Source organism: Myotis nattereri (assembly GCF_964212035.1).
Source record: "Myotis nattereri genome assembly, chromosome: 13".
Lineage (NCBI taxonomy): Eukaryota > Metazoa > Chordata > Mammalia > Chiroptera > Vespertilionidae > Myotis > Myotis nattereri.
The window spans coordinates 6,125,401-6,144,093 of record NC_138088.1 but is presented as its reverse complement, the minus strand read 5'-3'; the positions used below and the strand labels follow the sequence as shown (position 1 = coordinate 6,144,093).

Sequence of the window (18,693 nt, the reverse complement as noted above, 5' to 3'; positions counted from 1 at the left end):
GTCCCTGGGAGGAATTGACCTCCAGTCCAATTGGCTGTGAGGACCAGCAGCAACTACAGTGGGAGAGCTGCTGTGCAAGAAACACTCCTATGGAGCCAGACTTGCTTCATTGGGTTTTTGGTGCTCCCTGAGTCTGCCTGTTGAGTGTGTTGCTTATGGATATGTAGAGTTGTAACCTGCTATGGTTTGAAGCTTTGTACCTTTTATTGATAGGTTTGGCGCATGCTGAACCAGTTGCAGCTTGTTTGAGATATTTCAGCAAAGTCTGAAGCCTGAGCAAGTACAGGCCATTCATATGGAAAGCTGCTGGAAACGGTTTGGGTGGGGCTGCAAATTGGATGGGCTGGGGTCTCAGGGAATCACCAGGGCAGAGCAAACAGATATACCTGCCAATCAGCCCTGCCACGGGGGAGGTCCCAGCCCTTGATTGACATGAAGAGCAATCAAGGCTCAAGTATAAAACTGAGTACACAGGCCACACAGGGGTGCACTTACTACACAAGGGCATTCTATCAACTCAAGAAGACATAGCTCTGTCTAATACGTAGAAACAAACACAGGAAAGCAGTCAAAATGCAGAGACAAATGACCCCTGGGAGCACCCCTGTCTGGGAGAAAGCCACCTCCAAGTTCCTGCCCTGTTGCCAGATAATCCAGTTCCTCCCTGTATGTGTCTGGGTCTCCCAGAGCCTCCACCCGGCATCTAGCTCTGGAGCTCAGAGGAAGCAGGAGCTTGTCAGTTTGTGCGCCGGCCCTTTATAAGGAACACCTGTGTCTCTAGCAGCCTCCATGTCACTCAGCCCCAATCCCTGCTGGCTTTCACAGCCCAAAGTTATGGGGACTTCTCATTCCAGCTCTGGAACCCTGGGTTGGGGTATTAAAAAACAGCATAAATTGGTGTTAGACCAGCCATTTCTGTGCCTCTGCGCCTCCTACCAGTCTCCCTGTGCTGTTTTCTTTACTTCTCTAGTTGTAGGACTTCCATTCAGCCAGCTTTCAGGCGGTTCTGAATGATGGTTGTTCTGTATTTTAGTTGTAATTTTGATGTAGTTGTGGGAGGTGGCGAGTACAGGTGTTTACCTACTCCACCATCTTGGTTCTCCTATTTATTACTTTATAAAAATATATATTTTCATTGATTTTTAGAGAGTGAGGAAGGGAGAGGGAGAAGGGAGAGATAGAAACATTGATCAGAGAGACAGTTTAATTGGCTGCCTCCTGCACGCCCCCTATTGGGGGTCGAGCCTGCAACCCGGGCATATGCCCTGACCAGGAATCTAACCAGTGACCTCTTAGTGCATGTGTCGATGATCAACCAACCATTGAGCTACACCGTCCAGGTGAGCATATATTACTTTTATAATTAGAAGAAAAATAGTTACTTAAGAGGAGGAACAAGTCAGTCATCAGAAATGGAACTGAAGAAACACAGTTACTAAAAAGAATGGACAATTTTTATAATTTGATTTTGAGAGTGGAATCCTACAGATTTTTTAAAATATGTATCTTTATTGTTGAAAATATTACAGATATCCCCCCTTTTTTAATCCCCATTGATCCCCTCTACCCTGCACCCACTCATCCCAGGCCTTCACCACACTACTGTCTGTGTCCATGGGCTCTGTATATATCTACACTAATAAAAGAGAAACATGCAAATTGGTGTCACTCCGCTACCCTTCCCATTGGCTAATCAGGGCGATATGCAAATTAACTGCCAGCCAAGATGGCGGCCAGCAGCCAGGCAGCTTGAAGCAAACATGAGGCTTGCTTGCTTCAGTGACGGAGGAAGCCAACTTTCCCCGCCTGCCGCTGCCGGCCTCTGAGCTTGCAGTTTGAAACATTGTTACAAATATAGAAGCTAAACAAAACTCCAGAAACCTGCTTTCAGCCAGCAGGACCGCAACATTGTTTCAATTATAGAACAACCGCAGATCCCTGCAAACGCAGATCCCTGCTTTCAGCCAGCCGGGATCTCAGAGCTGGAGTTGAAACAGTGTTTTGATTATAGAACCCAAACAAACCAGATACCTGCTTTCAGCAGCTGAGGCCTCAGAGCTGGAGCCAAGCCTCAGAGCTAAAGCTGGCCCAGAATTAAAAAAAAAAGAAAGAAAAAAAGGAGCGGTTGGGAGCTTCAGTCACCCGCCAGCCTGAAAACAGCCCTCAGCCCCTCACCCAGACTGGCCAGGCACCCCAGTGGGGACCCCCACCCTGAAGGGTGTGTGACCAGCTGCAAACAGCCATCATCCCCTCATCCAGGCTGGCCAGGCACCCAAGCGGGACCCCCACCCTGATCCAGGACACCGTTTAGGGCAAACCAGCCGGCCCCCACCCGAGCACCAGGCCTCTATTCTATATAGTAAAAGGGTAATATGCCTCCCGGCACCGGGATCAGCGTGACAGGGGGCAGCGCCCAAACCCCTTGATTGCCCTGAGGCTCTGTGTGTGACGGGGCGGGGCCACTACCTCCCTATCCACCCTGCTCTGTTCGTGACAGGAGAAGGCGCCCCAACCCCCTGATCGGCCCTGCTCTGTGCCTGATGGGGGGAGCTCCCCAACCTCCTGATCCCCCTACGCCTCTGTGTGTGACAGGGTGCGGCACCCCAACCCCCCCATTGCCCCCACAGGCCCTGCTCTGTGTGTGATGGGGTAGAGCCATAACCTCCCCATCGGCCCTGCCCTGATTGTGACAGTGGTGGCGCCCCAACCCCCTCATCGGCCCTGCTCTGTGTGTGACAGGGTACGGAGACCCAACCCCCCTGATTGGCTCTGCTCTGTGCATGACGGGGTGGCGCTGCAACCTCCCCACCGACCCTGCCTTGAGTGTGACAGGGGGCGCACCCCAACTTCCCAATCAGCCCTGCTCTGAGCCTGACCAGGGGCTGCACCTAGAGATTGGGCCTGCCCTCTGCCACCCGGGAGCAGGCCTAAGCCAGCAGGTCGTTATCTCCCGAGGGGTCCCAGACTGCGAGAGGGCACAGGCCGGGCTGAGGGACCCCCCCCCCCCCCAAGTGCACAAATATTTGTGCACCGGGCCTCTAGTATATATATAAATTCCCTAATTTCACCCCTCCCCCCCTCTCTGACCCTGTCACTTTCTCTCTGAGATGCTTCATCCCACAGATTTTTTGAGCCTTTCTTAAACAGCTAGTGTGGGTAGTTTATGCCTTCCTAATTATCGCCCCATAGACACAGTATCATTACCTCCCTTTTACCCTAATTTTTCTGTTTTAGCATGTAAAAGAAACACAAGGGCCCTCTCAGGGTTGAGCACCTGCCACATTGACAGCCTTCTTCTCTCAACAGTAAAATGAACCACAGGTTTGTTTATCAGCTAATCTTCTGAACAGGAATGTTGGGCCTTCTTGGAAACAGCATCTTTATCTTTTTCATTGTGCATGGTCATTTATTCTAAAGATTGAGCTGGTAGGTTCTGAGTGTCAGCATGTTAGGCTTTGATGAGAAAAGAAGCTGAGCCACTTTTCTTTTTTAATCCTCACACGAGGAAATTTTTTCATTGATTTCCAGAGAGAGAGAGTGGAAGGGAGGGCGGAAGGGAGGAGAGAGAGAGAGAGAGATGGAAAGGAGGAAAGAGAAGAGAGAGAGAGAAACATTGACAGGAGAGAGAGATACATCGATTGGTTGCCTCCTGCATGCGCTCCTACCCGGGCTGAGGAACCTGCAACCGAGGTACATGCCCTTGACCAGGAATGGAACCCACGACCCTTTAGTCCGAGGGCCAAGGCTTCAACCACTGAGCCAAATCGGCCAGGGCTGAGCCACTTTTCTTAATGAAGGGAATATGGACTAGAACAATGTGAGCATTTATGTAAATGACTTTTGCGTTTTTGCTGGCTATTATAGAATGCCTTACCTCTAGCACAGATCCCTTGGCTTACTTAACATTATCTGAAAATTTTTCTGCATGAGATGATCTTTTTATTATAGCTAATATTGAGTACTTTCCATTTACCAATTACTGTGCTATTTTTAGTTTAATCTTTGTGTTAACTCTTATAAGTTAGGTATTTTTCTCATTTTTTCAGATGAGGAGATGAAGGCATAGAGCTAGCTGATATAATTGGGATTCAAACTCAGGAGTACATAGGCAGCCTCTAAAAGCTGTATCCCTTAATCCAACGGTTCTCAACCTGTGGGTCACGACCCCTTTGGGGGTAGAACGACCCTTTCACAGGGGTCGCCTAAGACCATCGGAAAACACATATATAATTACATATTGTTTTTGTGATTAATCACTATGCTTTAATTATGTTCAAATTGTAACAATGAAATTGGGGGTCACCACAACATGAGGAACTGTATTAAAGGGTCGCGGCATTAGGAAGTTTGAGAACCACTACCTTAATCACTCTACTAGATAGCCTCCTTTCAATGAACTGTATTAATACTTCTTACCTCAGAGCTAATAAGAAATTAGAACTACCCTTAGAAATAATTATTGATCTGTAAAATGAACCAAAGCCATCTGTCAATCCAAAGTGACCATGAGAAATTGAAACTTACAGTATCCCAGTAGCATTTTTACCAAATTAGAATTTAAGCAGGTCTGCTGATGATTTGAAACAGGCTTACTCTTGTCTTCCGGGCTGACAGATGTTCTTTTGGTCACCAGAACACTGAAAATTAACTATGGCAGATTAAGCCCGTGGTAGTCTATATAGTCATTTTAGGGACTCTTCAGCAGCCAGGATGTCTGCACTTGCCTCTCACTGGGGTGGCAGGGGTTTTTATAAGCCTAAACTAGCAATCAACAAGAACCTGGATTATACATGATCATTGATGCAGTCTGTTGGCAGCAGCTCACTTTGATTCTATCGATGCACTTTTCTAGGTGGGGAAGCTTTATCCTAATAGGTTCAGTTTGAGTAAATGACTTGTCAGCAGAGCTGGGACTTGAATATTGTCTTCTCTTCAAACTCAGTGCTCTTTCATTATGTCTTGCTTCCTCTCGAGAACAAAATGCTCTGAGTGTGCTCCTGAAACAGAACGCAACCCAAAGTTCCCCTTTTTTATGTGGCTTATAAAAGATCAAGTACCTAATTTGATGAGCCATTTGGTAAGCTGATTATGGAACATGTTGTTGTGTTTTCATTTTTGCATAGTTGCTATTTATGATTATAGTTTCTGGCAGTTGGAATCTATGCGTGTGTGAGCACTCGTGCATATTTAGTCTCAAAAGAGGTATGACTAGCTAGTTGATTGAATAAGAAAAATGGTTAAGAGTTTGTGGTGGGAGGCTGACGTCAATAAATGGAATAAGTCTTCCTTTTTAAATTATTGTTATGTTCTTCCAGCCCTGCTTAGTTATGTTAAATATCCGTGACCTTTTCTCCTGCTTGCCTTTCAGGGCCTAAACATTCATATAAAGGCTCCCAATGTGATTAACATCGATGCTTCTAAGATTGCTTAGAAACTGATGGTCAGAGATTAATTGTGTGCTGCAGCAGTGGTCAGCCCAGGAGGCTTTTACATCTGCCTCTTCTGGATTGAAAATGCTGCTGGGGCCATATGGCAGAAAGGACTTCCTGGCTGGGTTTCAGATTATCATTTGCTTCCATTTTATAGTGGAGGTTATAGTGCTTTGGGTTTGATTTACTGTGTACTAATGGAATTAATCCTTAACTTGAAATCACATGTGTGCGTGTGTGTGTGTGTGTGTGTGTGTAATCCAATTCCAGTAATGTTATCAATATGTCATTCAGGGAAAGATTTTATGAAACTACTAGAGGCCCGATGCACAAAATTTGTGCAAGGGGCTCGGCCCTCGCAGCCCCGGCTACCTCGGCCCTCCTGGCCCTGGCTGCCTTGTGGCCCCACAGCCTTGCTGCCCTGCCCACTGGTCATTCCAGAAGGTCGTTCCACCATTTGGTCTAATTAGCATATTAGCTCTTTATTATTACAGATGTTTCTATGTATGGAAAGAAAAATACCAGTTAATAAGTATCAACTCTGATTGACTTACTCCCTTGAAAATAGAAAGTATTTTTAGAACAAAGGTGAGGTTGCCTGACAAACTTTTCCTGTTTGCTTTCTTTAATAATCTGTAATTATTCAGTTAAATGCCAAAATGTCTTCCCTATATGCAGAGGGATTATTATGGCATGATTTATGTTCATGTTTACATGCATGCCTGCTGACTCAAAATATGCCTTCAAATATACGTACCCAGGACCTGGAAATCTAAATTAAAAGAAAAAATTGGTGTTAGGAAGTAAAAAAAGAAAAATTGGATGGTGCTTGATTAGTATGAGAAATCTAATTGTCTCCAGTCTCTTGTCTCTCTTGAAGGCTCTGTGTTTGTCTCTCTGAGTGTCTTTGCATGTGAGTTTGTTTCTCAGACTCTCCCTTGGTCTCCAGCCCATTCTGTCTATCCCTTTCTTCCCTCTTAGTCTTCCCTGCTGTACTAGTGTCTTTCTGTCGCTCTCCTTTTTCTGGCTCCATCCTCAGTTCCTTTGTCTTCCTTCTTTCTCCCTAGAACTGTTCCTCAGATAATACATCGCTCTTCTGGTAACTTTCACTAATGCTGTTTGCCTGTGTTTTTATGGTATTTTTCACTTGCTTCCATACCAGGGTAATTCATTTTATCTGGGTGGCTATACATAGTACTATAAAAATTCACAGCAGTGAAGTCTGAGAATTGGCATAAGTTTTAAACCTGCTTCATCTTCCCCGACTTTCTTTCCACCTCCCCCTTTCCTCTGTGCCTCCAACCCACACACACGTCCTTGCTTCACAAGGAAGATGGCAAAGCATATTTGGTTACATAGTGATTTGAAATCAGGCTGTGAAACTCACACACAATGATTAATCAGAATACATTGAGGTTCTGCTTGATTTGTACCTCTGAGGTTTGGACCTGCAAAATCAACAGTGGTGCTCATTTGTAGTTGGTGGTAATAGCCACATCATCTTTCAGGGAAGTCATATCCTTAGGTTAATAAATCTGCAGTCCCAAGAGGCTCCTAAGGTTAATAATTTGTCATCATGGTTATGAAATATGTGACATTTTATGTGATTTTACATATAGCTGATCTCATATAGAAATTAGGGATATTTTTATGTTTTGGGAAATTATTTCTTAAGTTCAGCAGCCATTTTCTTCTCGTAGTGCAACAGTTCTGTGGAAGTGGAACTTTTTCCTCCTTAACTGAATTGTGTAGTCCTCAATTCATCTCTGAGAAAGGGTGGTGGCTGCCTTTATATTAATAGTGCTTCCCTCTACTAAGGAGTAAACCTAGAAAAGGATTTTGCAATGGATTCCAAGGTATTCATTTAGTAAATCATATGTATTTCATACAGGATGTTTAATTAAACTGCCAAGTGGCTTCTTCTTTATTCTGACCATCATTTTGATTTAAACAAACTCTATTCTGGTTGACACTGCAGAAGAAACTAAGCTGAAAACTGCACTGTCAGATGTCCTTTCTTGGGGGGCAGGCAGCTGAATTTTTAAGAATATTTGTAATAAACATTTTAGAAAAATAAGTTAGGCTACTAAAAATTATTACATAGGCACAATTCTTTTAAAAAATTGGTTAGATTTTAGATTTGGTTAAAATGCTTTCTATTATTAGTATTCTTTTTAGGAGATAAGTATTCAGATAAATTGTTTTCTCAGAAATTGACTCTGAATACAGAATTTCAGATCACTGAAAACAGGTCATTTGAAATCTGTATTTCCTTCCCTTTTTCTAATTCATTTTATTTACTCAATAGGATTTTCTCATGAAATTAACTTTTTCCTTTCTGCATAGTTATATAAACATGCTTTTCTGGTGAAAAATTTTATCCATTTTGACGCTTGTTAAAGTGAACTTTTACTTGAAGTATTTCTGGTTTTAAAGCCAGGATATATGACCAGAGGCAGATAAATAATACCTCCTTATTTATAGTCACAGAATTTCTCTAATTTTTCAGTGCTTTTGGAAAAGTAGATCTTGTGCCTAAAAGCATGCTTTTGTGATTGAAATCTTTTAGTGAACTACTTACTCAGGTCAAATGCTTCTAAAGCCCTTCTTTTCTTTCCCTCGGGATAAATTGCATAATGTGTTACCAATAACAATGCCACATCATTTCAAAGAAAACTAAAGTAGTACAAGTCTAGGTTTCTGGAAACCAGATGGCGGATGGATAGCGCTATTTAACAGGTTACCACGCAAAGAGTATATTTGTTTAATTTCCAAGGATTGGTCATTCCTCTACTCTAACATCTTGTTATACTGCATGTCATTGTCCTTATTGTTCTTGCCTCCCCAACACAAACAATCATGTGCAGTCTTTTTCAGATACTGTCTTTGTTCAATCATTTCACTGCCTAGTAATATTGTGAATTATATATATTTGCCATTGGGAAAAAACCAAGCATTAATTCACTGGCTTAATTGTCTTTGGGGGACCAGGTGGTGCCTTCTCCCTGGAGGAAGATAGACTGGAGAGACGAGTTATTAGAGTACCATCTGACTTGAACAACTTTTTTTTTTTTTTAATATATTTTATTGTTTTTTTACAGAGAGGAAGGGAGAGGGATAGAGAGTTAGAAACATCGATGAGAGGGAAACATCGATCAGCTGCCTCCTGCACACTCCATACTGGGGATGTGCCCGCAACCAAGGTACATGCCCTTGACCAGAATTGAACCTGAGACCGTTTAGTCCACAGGCTGACGCTCTATCCACTGAGCCAAACCGGTTAGGGCTGACTTGAACAACTTTTAAGAAGCCTGGTTCTACTTGCTTTCAGTCCTTTCGGATGCCATTTGAATCCAAACAGTTTTCAGTTCTCTATTATTACAGAATTGCTTTCTGAAAGAATTAGTTATTTTATTACTGAGTAGTAATATAGATTTAGTTCTTTGTGAATCTTTGTTTTTGGTCTCTTTCAGGTTGTTTGAAGGACGTTCCTCAAGAAAACCAGAGAAGCTTAAAACGCTCTTCTGCTACTTCAGAAGAGTCACAGAGAAAAGTAAATTCCTTTCATTCTTAACTATAATTTTTATCACTGATGGGGGACAGTTCAGATCAAGAACATTTTGTGTTCAAAGTACACCTTCCTGCCCAAACCAAATAATTCATTATAATCTAGATTTTATATACATGTGTATATACATAAATGTGTGCCATGAATGTGTGTGGGTCTTATATATTCTAAAATTAGAGCAGCGTAACATACCATAATGTGTTTTCATGAATAAAAACAAATTAATATTTTCAAAAGGAAGTATGTTGACCAGGAAATGCATTTTTTTTTGAAATATCTTTTATTGATTTTTTACAGAGAGGAAGGGAGAGGGATAGAGAGTTAGAAACATCGATCAGCTGCCTCCTGCACACCTCCTACTGGGGATGTGCCGCAACCAAGGTACATGCCCCCTTGACCGGAATCGAACCTGGGACCTTTCAGTCCGCAGGCCGACGCTCTATCCACTGAGCCAAACCGGTTAGGGCAGGAAATGCATTTTTTGGTGTTCTTTATTTAAAGAAGCATTGACTTTTATAGTTAGTTTATTTGTAGAAGTCAAGCAATTCATTGTCTTCCTACAGGTCCCTCTCTTTTGTGTCCCCTTTAAACCCTTTGCAGAGTTCTTAGAAAGCAGTGTTTCACTTAGTGTTCACATGTCTGTCTTCCTCTGTTGAACCTCAACCATCTTGTTTCCCCAGAGGCTAATTGCAGCCCCTACGGCAGTGGTGGGAAATATCTAACCAGTGCTCTTAGTAACCACTGACTGTAGATTGCTATTGCCACTTCTGTCCTAGGAGCTGCGTAGCTACAGACACTTTGTTAACATCTCTAAGCCTCAATTTCTTCATCTTAATAGAATGATCATAATTATCTCATAGGCTAGTTGTAAATATTAAATGAAGTTACATGCTTAATAAATATTAGCTTTTACCAGTGGGTGGCTTTTCTTACAAGTTGGTTTTAAAGCAAACCAAAACTTCTCAAAAGCTTGCTTTTGCTAACTCTGGTCAAGTGAAATGAGTAATGAATTCTTTTTAGTTCTGGTCATACAGGTTGTGGGATTATCTTGAAACATATCATTGAATCATTTTAAGGTCATTTTTTTCCTTTTGTAAGTATCTCTCATTATAGTATATTTAATTGGCACCTCCCCCCCCCCCCCAGTGTATTGCTATTGGACATTGTCCCCCCCCCCTTTTTTTTTTATAAGGAATCAATTATTAGGATTTGGGAATTTAAGGGAAAATTTTTATATGCTTCTTTGACGGGTTTATTTATTTCTTAGCTTATCAATTTTTAGTTTTGTGCTCGGTACAGAATAAAATATTAAGGAAAATGAAGGCTCATTCAGGCTATGATACATGACACCAAATTAAAATTTGTAATAACTTGTTAGAAAAAAGTACTTTTTTGTTATTCTAAATCTAAATAGAATGAGTTTCATTATTATACTTAGGTAATTCAGTGTTTACTTTTCTGTCCTTGGAGTCGAATCATGTATATCTTCTCTAGGCTTCTCTATGTCTCCTGTAGAAAAGCTAACTTGCCTTTCTACATTTTAGGATTTTAAATAATTTGAGGGAAAAAGCTAAAGTTTTATTTTTCTTTAAATATATTTTTATTGATTCAGAGAGGAAGGAAGAGGGAGAGAGAGAGAGAGAGAGAGAGAGAGAGAGAGAGAGAGAGAGAGGAGAGATGCGTCAATGATGAGAGAGAAGCATTAATCGGCTGCCTCTGGCACGCCCCCTACAGTGAATCAGCCCACAACCAAGGCATGTGCCCTGACCAGGAATCAAACCATGACCTCCTGGTTCATAGGTCGATGCTCAACCACTGAGCCACATCGGCCAGGCTAAAGTTTTGTGTGTTTTTCTTTTTTTCAACTAGAAATTTATAAACCATCCTAAGTGTTAGAAATTAATCACACTGAAAAAATAAGTTGTAATTAGACATTTTATGTTCTGGCTTTTTTACTATATGTGGTAATGTAGTTCTTTGTAGAAATATAGAGAAACATGCTATAGGTTTTCAGGATGTAAAGCTACAGGCTTAAGGAGGAAATACTAAGTGGAATAAAAGAGGTTTGCAGTTTAATAATTACCTTATATAGAAGTTCTAGAGTCTACTGAATAGAAACTATAGGAATGTATTTAGGTCTCCTCCTCTTGGTCCCTTGGTGGGGTGATGGTGACTGTGCACCAATGTCAGCATGGGCTACACTCACCGACAACTACCAGCTCTTCAAGGAGCTTGGCAAAGGTGCTTTCCTGTGGTCCACAGGTGTGTGAAGAAAACCTCCATGCAGCAGTAATGCAGCAAAAATCAATACCAAGAAGTTGGTCTGTCCGGGATCACCAGAAACTAGACCATGAGGCCTGGATATATTGACTTTTGAGACATCCATTGTGCATTCCCATCACAGTATTTCAGAAAAAGGGTTTCACTACCTTGTGTTTGACCTTGTTACTGGTAGAGAGCTGTTTGTAGACATCATATCCAAAGAATCCTACGATGAAGCTGATGCCAGCCACTATTTACATCAGATTTTAGAGAGCGTTAACTACATCCACCAGCGTGACATTGTCCACTGGGACCAGAAGCCCAAGAAACTGCTGCTGGTGTGTAAAAGCAAGGATGCTTCGGGCAGCTGGCTGATTTTGGCCTAGCCATCCAACTACAGGGAGAACAGCAGGCTTACTTTGGTTTTGCTGGCACCTCAGCTTACATGTCTCCTGAAGCCTTTTTTGTTCTTGTTAATCCTCACCTGAGGATATTTTTTCCATTGATTTTTAGAGAGAGTGGAAGGGAAGGGAAGAGACACAGAGAGAGAAACACCTATGTGAGAGAAACACATCGATTGATTGCCTCTCACATGTGCCCTGACCAGGACTGAGGATCGAGCCTGCAACTGAGGTATGTGCCCTGGACCGGAATTGAACCCATGACCCTTCAGTCTGTGGGCCGACATTCTATCCACTGAGCAAACAAGCTAGGGCTGTCCCCTGAAGTCTTGAGGAAAGATCCCTATAGAAAACCAGTGGATTTCAGAGTCTGTGGAGTCATCTTGTATATTCTGCTGGTGGGATATCCTCTCTTTCAGGATGAGGACCAACAGAAGCTATATCAGCAGATCAAGGCTGGAGCTTATGATTTCCTATCCAGAGTGGGGCAGTGACCCCTGAAGCCAAGAACTGATCAACCAGATGCTAACCACAACCCTGCAAAACATATCTCAGCTGACCAGGCTCTTAAGCATCCATGGTTCTGCTAACGGTCCACGGTGGTATCCATGATACATCATCAGGAGACTGCGGAGTGCTTGCGTAAGTTCAGTGCCCTGAGGAAACTGAAGGGTGGCGTCCTCACGACCATTACTTGTCTTCAGGAACTTTTCAGCTGCCTAAAGCCTATTGAGCAAGAGGTTGGGTGGCAGTGACAAGGCGCCTTAAACCACTATGGTGGTTAACATTACAGATGGGATCAAGGACTCCACAGAGAACTGCAGCACCACCACTGAAGATAAGGATCTCAGTATGGGAAAACAGGAGATCATTCAAATCACAGAACAACCGATTGAGGCCATCAACAATGGAGATTTTGAGGCCTGCACAAAGATTTGTAATCCAGGACTCACTTCTTTTGAGCCTGAAGGCCTTGGTAACCTTGTGGAGGGAATGAATTTCCGTAAGTTTTGCTTTGAGAATCTTCTGTCCAAGAACAGCAAGTGCATTCATGCCATCATCCTGAACCCACATGCCCATGTGATGGGAGAGGACACAGCTTAAATAGCCTACATCCACCTCAATACATCGATGGGCAGGGTCCATCTCCCACCAGCCAGTCAGAGGAGACCCAGGTCTGGCACCCCTAGGATGGCAAGGGCTCATTGTCCACTGTCACTGCTCAGGGGCCCCTGCCCCACCGCTGCAGTGAGCTCAGCCACAGGGTCATTAGGAGATCCCAGCTGGAGGTCGAACCTTTGCAGCCAGTGTCTCTGGAGGATCCCGCACGACAGCAGCAGTCCTGTTCATTTGAGGTTTAAAACAATTAAATTACAAACCCACCCACTTGCCCTTCGTGTCTGTCTCTGCTGTACTGAGGTGTTTTTACATTTAAGGAGAAAAGATTGTTTTTAAAAAGATGGAAAAAGAAATGTATTTAAAGTACCATATATTTCATCAAATCTAGGATATTGTAGGTGGTAGGAAGTGCCATTATGTTATGTACCACTAAGACGGAAAAAACACTCAGGATGGGGAATCGTTGGAGACCTCTCTGATAAAGCTGACACACCAAAAGTCTACACCCTTAGTCTAAGGATACATGAGGAGGTAACCTGGCTGTGCAGAAAAGGGACAGTAAGCAAACCACTGCCAATGTTGGCACTGGGTAGAGAAGGAAAAAAATATCCTCTGAGAATGTGAATCAAGTGTGGGGTCCAAAGTTATATTACCAGTGTGATCCACAAAAGCTTGCAACAGAGGGCTTACTTCAGACTGATCTGAGGTTGGTGGTGCCCTTAGATGATGACAGAAGCAGATGCACATCTTCTCTGGAAAGGTTTGACTTTAATCCAGACCAAATGCGATGGATAGATACCTTGGACTATGAAAGATGTATTTCATTTTCAGAAATTTAATACATGAAAAAATGTGCTTTTAGAATTGATAAAATAAAATTCCATCAGGAGCAACTTTTGAGTGTTGCCAAACATCAATATTTGTAATGAGGATCTTGAGACTGAAAGATTTTAAAGGGCTTTCTGAATTAAATTATTTTCAATATAGTTTTAAATAAAGTATCTTATAGGTGGAGTATTTAAAAATTAATGATTCATATGCAGTGTATATTTTGAATTATTAAGGAAAACATTTAATCAACCAAAATAACTTATTCTGGCATGAACGGTGCCTTTTTATGGAAGAAAGGCAATAGGCATGCTCTCAAGGTGTTTTTGTTATTAATTGAGGCCTGGTGCACGAAATTCGTGTATGGGGGAGGAGGGTCCCTCAGCCCAACCTGCACCCTCTTACAATCTGGGACCCCTTGAAGGATGTCCGACTGCCAGTTTAGGCCCGATCCCACTGGCAGTTGGACATCCCTCTCGCAATCTGGGACCGCTGGCTCCTAACTGCTGGCCTGCCTGATTGACCCTAACCACTCTGTTTGCTTGCCTCATCGCCCCTAACCACTTGCCTGCCAGCCTGACCACCCCCTAACCGCTCCCCTGCCAGCCTGATTGCCCCCTAACTGCTCCCCTGCTAGCCTGATGGCCCCCTAACTGCTCCCCTGCTGGCCTGATCACCCCCTAACTGCCCTCTCCTGCTGGCCTGATCACCCCTAACCGCCTCTGCCTTGGCCCCCGCCACTGTGGCTTTGTCTGGAAGAGATCAAGTCTAATTAGCATATTACCCTTTTATTAGTATAGATATCTTAAGAACCATGTTTATATGCCTTTTCTTTTGCTTTGCCAGTAGTGTCCATTTATGAATTTCTTTTGATCTTTCCTAGTGTATATGAAGGACATTTAATGTTCTTACTTCTCTTACTGACTGATGTTCATGACTGATAATACTAACATTAGTTTTCTATTAATAGAATTACTTCTCTAGTATTTGAATTGTTTGACCTCTTGTGAGTTTTAAATATGCTATCCATTTGTCTTAAAGATAGACATCTAAATATTTTATAACTCATGTTAACAAAATTCTGTTTTTTAATATAAATACTCCATATGATTTTTGAGTTATTATTTCTGACTGAAAGTACAGAAATGTAGAATCATCCAAAGGAATGAAACGATTGCTAAGCTTTCATTGGAACTCTACCACCATTATCCCTAATAGTTCCTGACATTTCTCTTTGCTTAAGAGCTTAACAAAACAAACAACAACAAAAGGAGAAAACAAAAATGGCCTGGCTTTTTTAGTTTATTCTTTGATCGAATCAAACAAATTACTTTTGGCCAGCTGATTTATTTGTTGCTTTTGCTACTAGTTAAAAAATAAACCTAACAAAAAAGGATCATATCCTTTAAAATTTACTGTGTTTTGATCTTATATGTATTGCTACTTGAAAACTATGTCATCTTTCTTCTCCAATCATTTAGAATACAGTAATTCCTCCTTCCGCCTAAGGCACCTTATAAAAAGAGCAATTGCATATCATCTAAGCCCTGGATTTGGCTATGTCACCTCCAAAGGCATGCCAACAATTTTCTTTTTTTAATCCTAAACATTTTTTTTCATTATAAAACATAAATATGTATACATTCACCAATTTTTAGATGTAGGGTTAAAGTTCTTCTTTGAGAAAGAGTCCATCTACAGATTAAAATCCACTTTTGTCTTTATTATGTAAGCTACACCCATTTGCATCTTTTCCCCCAAATTATTTCTTAAAAGTGTTTGCAGTTTAGGAAATGACATTAAAAAAGTACCAGCACTCACATCCTCCTGTTGTGCTGCTGTTTGTGTATTTTTTTGTTTTAGTGAGGACATGCTATTTCATAGAAAGAGTTCCTACTGTAAGGATAATATTATTTTAAATCAATCTTCTGTTGTATTCCCAAACTAGTTTTATAGCCATTGTTAGACCCATTCTTTTACTGAATATATGTATAATCTTTTCAAAATCGAAACTTGTTTTTCTTTCATTGCTTTTGTAGAACCTACTGGGTTGGTGACATTTACAAGACAGAGTCTTGAAGATTTTCCAGAGTGGGAAAGGTAATGATAAAAACAATGCTGCAATCTTGGAATTAGAAGAACTGTTTTTACCATGAGAGGATTTTATTTTACAGCCCCTGGAAAGATGTTTTCCAAACTCTTAATTGCTGTTTTGCTAGGCAGTTTCTTCTCATAAGAACCTAACAAAATCCATTGTTAGACCCTTAGATAGCTGTCATTGTTAGAAAGGTTATGTCTTGTGAACCAAAGTCTGCAACCCTTTGACTTCTTCTACTGTTTTGCCTAATTTTGTCTTCTGAAACAAAGTCCTGTTTAGAGGTAGAGTTTTGTGCATGAAGGCACTGATATTAAATGGAACACCAATATTTATTGTTCCTTCATAAGCTCCTTTTTTGGTTAGTATTTATATTTTATGGCTTTTCTTCCTGGAGAACAAGATTGAGAAATTTTTTGTTTCTTTGTTTGCTAATCCTCACCTGAGGATTTTTTCCTATTGATTTTTAAAGAAAGTGGAAGGGAGGGGGAGAGTCAGAGAGAGAAACATCGATGTGAGAGAGACTCATTGACTGGTTGCCTCCTGCACGCGCCATGACCAGGACCCTGAGATCGAGCCTGCAACCGAGGTACATGCCCTTGACCAGAATCGAACCTAGGACCCTTCAGTCTGTGGGCCAACACTCTATCCACTGAGCCAAACCGGCCAGGGTGGGAAAAATGTTTTTATTAAACTAAAATATAAATAGTAGTTACCTAGAATTTGCCCGATAAGAATTTTGAGGTTTGTCTGTCCATGTGTACTATTGGCAAATTTTGTGGAAGTTGCTAATTTATTGTTTTGTTCTTATTATTTATCTGTAAATACTGAGGAGAATAATAACCAATCTGAGTTCATCAGATTTGTACTTTTTTTAGTGTCCTGGAATAGTTAACACATTTCCTAGTCTAGAGCAAATCTCCAAAGCACTTAAAGTAGAATGAATCGACTTTTTCAATGCATGTGAGGACATGACTAGGCATACTAAATGCATATTTTGAGTGTGCATTCTGGTTAACCATTGCTTCTCATTTTCACATTCTAATAAAAATTTTTTTAATCCTCACCCGAGGAAATGTCTTTATTAAGATTGCAGCAAATGATTTTTGAGAGGGAGGAAGAGAGAGAGAGAGAGAGAGAGAGAGAGAGAGAGAGAGAGAGAGGATCTCTTGCCTCCCATACGAGCTCAGACAGGGATCAAACCCACAGTCTGGGTATGTGCCCTGATTGGGAATCAAATCTGCAACCCTTTGGTGCACGGGACTATGCTCCAACCAGCTGAGCCACGCTAGCAAGTCTAATAATTTTTATTGTAGTTTTTAATTGTTTTGTTTGGAATAAGTGATGAAAGAGACTCACTCTTAAGGGAGTTCACTTAAGAAAGCACATCTGCTTAGGTGGCTCTCCCATGGTGTCTTCGTTCATCAAACATGTTTATTTGTGAGGTGAAAGAAAAATAAGCTTACTTTAGGAAGCTGACGGCATGGCTGAGATGATTATTAATAGGGAGAAATGGATAAAAGACCAAACACCTGAAGAAAAACAAAAGCAAAGTTGAGCCAAAAAGGAAGAGAACATGAACAGCATTTTGGAGTCATGGCATATTAGAGATTAAAGTTATCCCAGGAAATCATTGGGTCCAGGGGCCTACTAAAAATATTGTCAACTCTATACTACCTATGACAGGTGGAGACTAGGCAGCTTCAGTGGTGGGAAGTACACAACTTCACCTCACTCAGCTGCTTGTGTTATTATCTAATACTGTCATTCACTAAAAAAGTCTGTCTTTCCAATAATCCCTCTCTTCCCATTCCTGGTTCTTCTAGAGCTACAATAAGTAAATTTAATTTTCTTTAACGTTTAGCCTTCCTTCATGTATCTTAATGCTTTCTTGACTCACCACACCTCTAACAATGCACACAGATACATACAGACCTTACTCATTTCTTCTATTTCACATATAATATAAATTCTAAATGCTTTGTTTCTGCTATTTACATACCCCAGACCATTGGTCCCTCTTAAAATATGGTGCCTACATCTAAAAGTAACAATCTGCTATGTTCTCTGCCCAGGTCAGGGTACAGAGGATTGCTCTTCTTAGATCTTCAATTAGTCTGTAATAGGAATACAGATGTTTTGTTCATGTCACTTCCATGTAGATTTTATAGGTCATTCAGAGGGCTTGTTTTCAGTTCAGCTCAGGATTGCCTCTGCATTCGTCATTTATTTGACTCTAATGTGAAAGTACACTCGTTTACACATTGCCATCTGGGAGTGAAGGGATAGGTCAAAATGCAGAGATCTGCAAGGTGTTGTGTCAGTGAGATAATTTTGCCCCTAAATACGATCAAGATACTCCCCTGAACTTTGATAGACAGAATTTAACTTGGTAGCCTTTCTAGCTTTTTGTTCTCTGTTTTGTTTTAGTTGCTTTATAAGTGAGTTAGAGAATATAATTAATATCCATCTCCCAGACTCCACAGAACCAGAAACATGCATTCACTTATAGAGGAAGGATGAAGAGGAGATGAGGATTCTTGGTGTTTCAAGAGTAAGGGGCTAAATGGGTGCCAGGAAGTTAGAGGCTTTCTGATGACCAAGTTTCTGACATGTTATAGTTAACCTTTTGATTATCAGTAAATCCCTTAGCCAGGCTTAGTTAATCACCGACAGCCAGAATAGGCTGTGTCTTTGATTCCTGGAACAGTGAAATGGAGGATTTTTCTACGGCTAGAAGGAGAGACCTGCTTTAAAAAGCTAGAAGGATGCTTAAGAATACAAAAACCTGCCTGGCTGGCATTGCTTAGTGGTTGAGCATCATCTTATGAACCAGGAAGTCATGATTCGATTCTCGGTCAGAGCACATGCCCGGAATGTGGGTTTGATCCCCAGTAGGGGGCATGCAGGAGGCAGCCAATCAGTGATTCTCTCTCATCATCGATGTTTCTATTGCTCTCTCTCTCTCCCTTCCTCTCTAAAATAAAAATA

At 41.5% G+C, this 18,693-nt stretch overlaps 1 protein-coding gene and 1 pseudogene across 2 annotated transcripts in view; both read left to right on the top strand.

Moving 5' to 3' along the window:
• The window catches only part of PARG (poly(ADP-ribose) glycohydrolase), a 182,971-nt gene that overhangs the window by 106,094 nt on the left and 58,184 nt on the right, over positions 1–18,693 (top strand). The window contains exons 10-11 of the mRNA XM_081104551.1: positions 8,903–8,982; positions 15,647–15,707. Coding sequence (XP_080960677.1) covers positions 8,903–8,982; positions 15,647–15,707 — 141 coding nt within the window. The remainder of the gene's footprint in view (positions 1–8,902; positions 8,983–15,646; positions 15,708–18,693) is intronic.
• LOC308529125 (calcium/calmodulin-dependent protein kinase type II subunit gamma-like) lies at positions 11,181–12,912 on the top strand (annotated as a pseudogene). The gene is made up of 2 exons: positions 11,181–11,702; positions 11,973–12,912. The product of its transcript is annotated as a calcium/calmodulin-dependent protein kinase type II subunit gamma-like (transcript).